The sequence below is a fragment of the Coregonus clupeaformis genome, chromosome 20 (genome assembly GCF_020615455.1).
Source record: "Coregonus clupeaformis isolate EN_2021a chromosome 20, ASM2061545v1, whole genome shotgun sequence".
NCBI lineage: Eukaryota > Metazoa > Chordata > Actinopteri > Salmoniformes > Salmonidae > Coregonus > Coregonus clupeaformis.
Genome location: NC_059211.1, coordinates 56527556 through 56535728, shown reverse-complemented (window position 1 = coordinate 56535728; position 8173 = coordinate 56527556). Strand labels below are relative to the sequence as shown.

Below are 8173 nucleotides of genomic sequence, written 5' to 3'. Positions count from 1 at the left end.
GGGGAGGACGGGCTCGTGGTAATGGCTGGTTTCCATATGTTGGATGCCATTCCAATGGCTCCGTTCCAGACATTATTATGAGTCGTCCTCCCCTCAGCAGCCTACTGTGGTGTACTGTATACCTACAGTATAGCTTTCACTTCACAGCATTTTCCTTCTGCCATTTGACAAGCATTCCATTCCAGAAATGTATGTTCCTGCCATAGAATGATAATTATATTTCTATGGTTCTATCTCTATCACTGGCCCATAGACTGTCTATTCTGGACAGAGACAACGCTACCAGCTGTTGTCTATACTGAAAATAATTTCCCTCTGACAGGGAAAAACTGCCTAATTCTCCCCAGACAGACGGCTCATATTTTTCATAATGTTGCCTTTGGCATGAGAGGGCAATATGTTTTGCTGTAGTCAGCCCATGTCATCGATCAGATACTTTTTTTTTGCTCTCTGTAGTGGTTAAGTGACATTTGACTGAGGTGTTGCTTTCATATTTCTGTTAGGTGCTTTAGCCACAGTGGAGTTAAGAAACATGTCTGAGCCAGTCACAGCTTTGTAGTAAGGATTCCCCTATACTACAACTCTGACTCCAGACCCAAAACACTCCTCCTCAGTAAGGTGTTCAGTTCAATTTCAAATTGGTCTTAGCAATGATTTCCAATCGCTCTATTGGCACAACTGAATGCAGTCAGTTTGCAGCTGCTTGTAGGCTAGCTAGACCAACAGCGGAATATTGGTGCTAAACCTCATACTGCACTACTATTTACTATCATCTGGGCCTTTTGATGCCATTGCAAAAAGCAGGACAGAAATCATACTGAATTGAAACTGAATGACACAGGTCTTCCTGTGAATACACCCACGCACATCCCGCACACACACGCAGACACACACAAATGCGGACACACACACACACACAGTGTTTCTCTACTACTCTATCTCCGTCCAACTACCAGAACAGCTCTGTGGTTAAAGTGAGAAAGAAGTAGGAAAAACAACCTAGATCCATCCTCTTTCCTTCCCACGTCTCTCTCTGTTTTTAGCCCTATAACTGTCATCTTTACCAACGGTTAAATATAGTCAGCAAGGAAACAAAACTGTCCATTAGCACTCTGAAGTACTGCTAATCAGAGATAATACTGATATGAATCATAAGCCCATTTACACTAATGGAACCCCTGGAGAAGAAAAGCCTATTCTATTGAATGTCTATAAATGTCTTTCTATAAATATGTCTGCCCTCTTTAATGCATAGACACTGTCGGTAGAGTAAACAGTGACACAATCACTGGGCACAACTTCTTTCCTCACTTGCAGCCCATGGGACACAACAGTCCTACAGAAAATCAGAGGTTCCCATGTTTCCCCATCACATCTCTCTGACACACACACACACACGCACGCATGCACACACACACACACACACACCCTCAAACTGACCTGTGTCTACAGCTTCCTTCATGTAGACAGCACAGTATGGATTGATCACCTCTTCATGGTAGGCCAGACCTGGGTCCATCTCAAAGCTGGAGAAGCCGATACGCAGGAACGGAGACATGGCTGCAGGTACCACTCACTCACTGACCTCCAGACAAAAACCTTAACACAACAGTCACACAACCTCCAGAAAACCTTCAGAGAACCTCTCCTGCCACTGTAACAGTGATCCTCGCAGTGAAGAGTTGTGTTTCAGTTCGTTTTTGATGAGGCAAGTCCTTCTCTTCACAGAGAGTGTCAGTGTTGTTTCGGGGAGAGTAGTCTTTGTGTGGATGTCACCCCCCTCTCTGGCACAGGCTCCACGCGCTGACTGGCTTTTTCCTCCAGATGAGAGATGGGTTGGCAAGGGGAGGAAGGGAGGGAGAGAGAGAGAGAGAGAGAGAGAGAGAGAGAGAGAGAGAGGGGGGAGAGAGGAGGGCTCTTTGGCTCGCAGCGGCAGTTCCACCCTTGACGCCTCGCTCCTCTGGTACTGATAAGAACTGTCCGTCACCCTAAGAAAGGAAGAGAGAGAGGGAGAGAGAGGGAGAGAGAGAGAGAGAGAGAGAGAGAGGGAGAGAGGGAGAGAGTCAGAGAGCGAGAGAGAGAGAGAGAGAGAGAGAGAGAGAGAGAGAGAGAGAGAGAGAGAGAGAGAGAGAGAGAGAGAGAGAGAGAGAGAGAGAGAGAGAGAGAGAGAGAGAGAGAGAGAGAGAGAGAGAGAGAGAGAGGGGTGGAGAGAGGATGAGAGAGGATGAGAGACAAGTCACAAGTCAGCATTAGTTATACCAATTCTCTAGAATGAATACCACCAGACCAGTACATAATTCACCAAACAAATACAAACCAGTACCCCTTGTTTACATTACAAACAAACTAATCAGCCCTCTTAGGACCTAAAGCAAAACACCATATATTTAGCACCAAAGACTGAACCAACCAGCACTCTCTGAGTATCTAAAACAGTTCATACCTCCAGGGGCTAGTAAACCTCAGCTAGCCTATTTCCACAGGCACTTTGGAGTCCAGTATAATCCCTGAGTATGAGCCACTGCACACTCAGGTGCTACCAGCTAGCTCTAAGCTGTGGTGGTCCCAACATCAGTGAGCTGTCTGTGGTTGGCTCAGTAGCAGTGCTGATGGAGGAGAAAGAGACTGAGCGTCAGAGTGATATTTGAGGCCAGGCTGTCAGAGAGCTGTGTGTCAGCCTCAGTGTCAGAGAGGAGACTGGGAAGGCCCTATTAATAGATGTGTAATGCTAAACTCTGATCGGGAATACGCAGGGAAGAACTCCCAGCAGTTACAGCCCAACCCGGGCCTGGGTCACCCACAAACATACCTCCCATAAACCCCCCATACCCACATGTGCGCGCACACACACACACACACACACACACACACAGTGCCAAATGCTGTGTGTGATGTCACCATAAGTTCTGTTGACAGGTGTGATTTGTGCAGAAGGATCAACAGAGCAACAACTAAGTGTAACGGATGTCATGCTGCCTGCTTCCTCCTGATTAGTCTCAAACCGAGGCTCGAACCTAGGACCTCTGCCTTGCTAGCGCACGTGACTACCCTCCTGACTAACCAGCGGCGCAAGTGGCGACACCTCAGGCTGAGGAGTAAGTTTCACACATCCCCATGTGCTACTGTACATAAGCAACAACACAACTATTGATATACACACAACAAAGTTCAGTTGTGCTACAGAATAGATACAAAGCTCTTCTGTTCTGGGTAACTACTAGGAATAAATCTATAGTACTATACAACAATATAAAGTACTCAGTCTCAATAATTAACAACTGTTGACACACACACACACACATCCATACCTCCCAAACTGTGATTCTGCACCACCAAGCACTTTGCAGCTCACTTTAGCACCCACCACCTCTCTGCATGTTACATAGCTCTCTCGTTAACATGATGGGACTTCCTGTAGTCTGACTCGTTAACCACACTTCCTGTTTCTGAGCTGAGTTCTGTGAAGTCACACAGATGGGTCTCTCTCTCTGACAAACAAAAGAGAGAAAAACACTCAAATGTACCTACCATGTACCAACGTGACTTCAAGTAACACTAGAGAGGCTGCGTGAGAGATTGTTGGTTTAGGAAATGTTCAGTCAATATCAAAACATGGAGAGTTCAGCTGCTTTGGTTGTTCTGTAACAGTAAGAGACAGTTAGGTGAGGACCACCTCAGGGCATATTGATGTGTGGCCATCACCATCACCTCTCTCATTTCTTTGACTCGCTCCCTCCCTCGCTCCCTCTTTCTCTCTCACTCTCTCTCTGCCTCCCTCCCTCTCTCCCTCCCTCTCTCTCACTCTCTCTCTACCTCCCTCCCTCTCTCCCTCTCTCTCTCTCTCTCTCTCTCTCTATCTCTCTCTCGCTCTCCCCCCCACTCTCTCTCTCTCTCTCTCTCTCTCTCTCTCTCTCTCTCTCTCTCGCTCTCTCTCTCTTGCTCTCTCTCGCTCTCTCTCGCTCTCTCAATTCATTTCAATTCGACTGGCTTTATTGGCATGGGAAACATGTTTACAAAGCAAGTGAAATGGATAAACAAAAGTGAAATAAACAATAAAAAGTGAACGGTAAATATTACACTCACTCATACTATCTCTCTCTCTCTCTCTCTCTCCCTTTCTCTCTCTACTGTGTTGTAAGTGGCCCTAATTCCCATGTATTTATGCTGAAACAACAACAGTGGTCATTGTTACAATCAGAGGTTCTTATATCAGATTAGCAACCCCAGTATTTCTGTTGTAAACCTAGCCACTTCATGTCCTGTACAGTCAAAGTGTTGGTGATGATGATCTGTTGTCACCTTAAGGGGCATAGAGGTTTAACTCTTTCAATACTGTTTCACTCAACTACTCAACTTACTGTAGTGTTTGTGTGTGTATACGTGTGTCTCCCCACAAGCCCTCATGAAAGGCTAGTGATCTCTTTCATCCTGACCTCTCCACTTCAAACAACCACACACACGCACGTACACATGCACACGCACACACACACACAGAGAGAGACTGAAGGTCAAGCACAATGACCATCACCATATAAACAACCTTTTCCTCAGTGTGCCCTTTAATGGACCTTTCATGAGGGTCAAAGTCAAAGAGCCTCCCATCAAACCTTATTCTGTAGGCTACACCATCAGAGAGGAGTGTGTGTGTGTGTGTGTGCAGCCAGGTAACCCATGATATAAGTCAGTATTCGACGTCCATCCATGTCTGAGGCAGTTAGGAGATTACATTGAAACTGGCCACTAGGGGCAACAGTGAGTGCTGTTACCTTCAAGTAGCTTTCAGTTTTGCTGGGGTGTTGTGGACAGGGATGGAGGACAGGTGTAAGCATCTGCCTCTGGTGCCAAAGGTTGCATGATTGAATCCAGCATTAGAAAGTTGTTTTTTAGATTTTTGTTTTAAGCCTATCCCAAAACTTTACCCTAACCTTCAAAATGTGGCTTTAATGCCTAAACTTAACCTTAAACACTTCGATAATTGATGTTTGAAACAACTTCGAAATTTGATGTTTGAGAAACATGGATGAACGTCTAATTCTGACGTGAGACTGTGAGAGCTTGTCGGTGTGTGTGTGTTTGTGTAGTCTTTGAATAACTTCCCTTTGTTGTAATTGACATGGACACATGTGTCTGACATCTGTAGAGGTCCTCAAACATGTGACGGTTAGAGTGTTATGAGACCAAAGGGGAAATAAGAGCAAAGTGGTTGACCTCTGTTTCCACAAAATCCCTTTGAAAGGAATTACAACAAGGTGCTATCTAGAACCTAAAAGGGTTCTGCGGCTGTCCCCATAGGAAAACCATTTGAAGAACCCTTTTTGGTTCTAGGTAGATCCCGTTTGAGTTCCATGTTGAACCCTTTACACAGAGGCTTCTACATGGAACCCAAAAGAGTTCTACCTGGAACCAAAAAAGGGTTATCCTATGGGGACAGCCAAAGAACCCTTTTGGAACCCTTTTCTCTAAGAGTGTAGCCTCAACCCATGAGGTGTGCATCATAATTACATTGACTGATCACATCAATGGAGTACAAGTAAAAACAGCGAGAGCTTTGTCCATAAGTACCACTACTTAACTAATTCATGGCTTACATTTCGAAACATAGTAAGTCTTACAGAACTGAATACATGAAATGCAAAAATTATGTCAGCAAATAAGTGTCCATGGTAGGCTACGAATCCTATTACGCCATTCTACTCCACAAATATGCATATTAGGCTACATTGCAGCATATCATTCATATTTCATTCATCTTTCTCTACCATTGACTATAGGCCTACATCTTCTTGAAGTCTCTGGTGTCTTTTCAAAAGAGAAGATTGTATCTCTGACAAGTTGGTGCATGGGTGGGAAGGTTATAAGTGCATACCAATCAGGAATTACATTTGAAAGTGTCTTTTAATTTGCAGTAGCCTATATTTCAGACTAATGGAATGATCAAAATATCAAAAGAAATCAAAAGAAATAGGCATAGCTAGTAATATACTATTTTCTTCTATTACAGACTGGAAATTAGTCTATATGCAAAATATGAAAAGGTATAATAGAATAAATGCATGCCTACCTTTAAAAGTCAAACTCCAAACTCCAAAACACAACTTCCTTCATTTAAGGCTAATGTCCATGTTGCTGCTTCAGAGTTTTGTAATAACTGTGTGTAACTAGCCTTGTGGAGGCACCAATGATAGCCTATCAGAATAAGTGCACCTCTATTTTCCCACCAGCAGCGCCACCGCAGACATCAAGCTAACGCCCCTTTACTATAAATGGGATACATTCATGAAGGATTCAATGCTGCCCTCCTGTGGAGTAAATGGATATTATAGGTGTGCAAAGCACAGGTAGGCTGGAATATATTTCCGCAATGCGTCTGTGGTTGAATATCGCAAATGGACCGAGTCTTTTCAGATTCTGAACGCTCCCCACTCTGGCTTGTCCTATTTACTACCAGTACTTGTAGAAACTATACCACGTCGATCAGTTTATAATTGGATAGGAAAATTGGCCGAAACCAGGGGTAGGCTATCACGCCAGGAAAGGGTCAGCAGTATAGGGTCATTGGAAGATTGACGATAATCCAGCTGTCCCGCAGCTGTTGAGCTGCTCAATTCCCATTCCAGTTGCAATTCTATTAATTCAACTCATATCGTGCATGTCAGCTGCATCCATTAGATGGCGATACTTGACTATGGAGTAAATGGTGTCTCTGGTGAATGCACAGTACATAATCCACAATGCCTAATATCTGGACGCAGATACTTAAACCATGTGGGTGTGGAGTGGGAGTTATGTGGGGGTGTAAATATGCGGTTTTAGATATATTTCAATGGGGTCTTTTTCTTTACAAAAACACTTGAAAGTAGGCTATTCTACCACTGATAAAAATGAATGTTTGTTGTCTTCCACCCAGTAGGTGCCTGTTAGTCTGGAATCCCAGCGCTTGTGCAATGTGCATCTAATGCTATGCTGGTCATGCAAACCAAGGCTGCAGCCTCAGCCCAGTCAGTCTCTGAGTCAGGAGATATGAGAGACAGCTAGGCAGCCAATGCCATGCGTAAACACAGTACTGTACTGGCAGTTTCATATCCATTTCTTCTGCTATTAGTTAGTCATGCTATTGCATTGAAAACCCTTCACAGTGTAATTTCCCTTTTAAAAAATCCTATGACGTACTCTTATGGTGTAGTATATGGGAAATGTATATTTCTCTCTCTCTCTCTCTCTCTCTCTCTCTCTCTCTCTCTCTCTCTCTCTCTCTCTCTCTCTCTCTCTCTCTCTCTCTCTCTCTCTCTGTGATATAATAAGAGATAGATTCTTTGGAAAAATAAAAGAGAAGGATTTTTGATTAATTCTGCTCTACACTGGTAGTCAATGCCCCTTACTGTTAGACATGATATTAACAGTACACTCTTAGAAAAAAGGTGCTATCTATAACCTAAAAGGGTTTATCAGCTGTCCCCATAGGATAACCCTTTGAAGAACTATTTTTGGTTCCAGGTGTAAGCCTTTTGGGTTTCTTGGACAACCCTTTCTATAGATAGTTCTACATTGAACGCAAAATGCTTCTACCGAGAACCAAAAAGGGTTCTACCTGGAGCCAAAAAGGGTTATCCTATGGGGACTGCCGAATAACCCTTTTGGAACCCCTTTTTCTAAGAGTGTAGCCCAATGCCATTTTATAACGTCATCATTTCTTTTTAATTTCTCTTTTCTTTTTTCTTTACTATGATGTAACCTCTTGGAAAAAACATATATTAATTATTAAATCCATCCAATAAAATCCAAGAGATTCAGCAATTCAGTAGATTTTGTTCCACTGAAAGAGGAAAGCACATTATTGTTTACATTTGTTATCTCTGTCTTTCTCTCTCCTCCCTCTCTCTCTGTCTTTCTCTCTCCCCCCTCTCTCTCTGTCTTCCTCTGCTTTTCTGAAGTAGCCTATAGCTGGGGGAATTTATTTTGCATTGCCAAAAATCCTGTTTGATTGTGACCCAGGTGTGTTAAACCACTAGGACTCCCTACACCATCTAAGTCTTAGTTTCCAGCTAAATTTATCAGCCAGAGCTACATTACACTTGGATTTTGATGGAGTCTTTTAGCTGACAAGATCTGCATAAAACTCCTCAATCCTTTTCCTGTTTAATGAGCCATTGAATTTCCATGTATTAAGAAATGG

The 8173-nt window shown here is 43.5% G+C and overlaps 1 protein-coding gene across 3 annotated transcripts in view; it reads right to left on the bottom strand.

The window, feature by feature from the left end:
- The window catches only part of LOC121543574 (protein kinase C theta type), a 17503-nt gene extending 11340 nt beyond the window's left edge, over nt 1–6163 (bottom strand). Inside the window, exons 1-4 of one of the 3 annotated variants that reach the window (XM_041853565.2) lie at nt 6062–6163; nt 2444–2606; nt 1622–1988; nt 1441–1585 (exon numbers count right to left, since the gene is read on the bottom strand). In XM_041853565.2, the coding sequence (XP_041709499.1) occupies nt 1441–1558 (118 nt within the window). In that variant the 5' untranslated portion in view covers nt 1559–1585; nt 1622–1988; nt 2444–2606; nt 6062–6163. Of the gene's footprint in view, nt 1–1440; nt 1989–2443; nt 2607–6061 lie in introns of all 3 variants that reach the window. The other 2 variants (XM_045205590.1, XM_041853564.2) reach the window with 2 other exon arrangements.
- Between the last annotated feature and the right edge of the window lie 2010 nt (nt 6164–8173).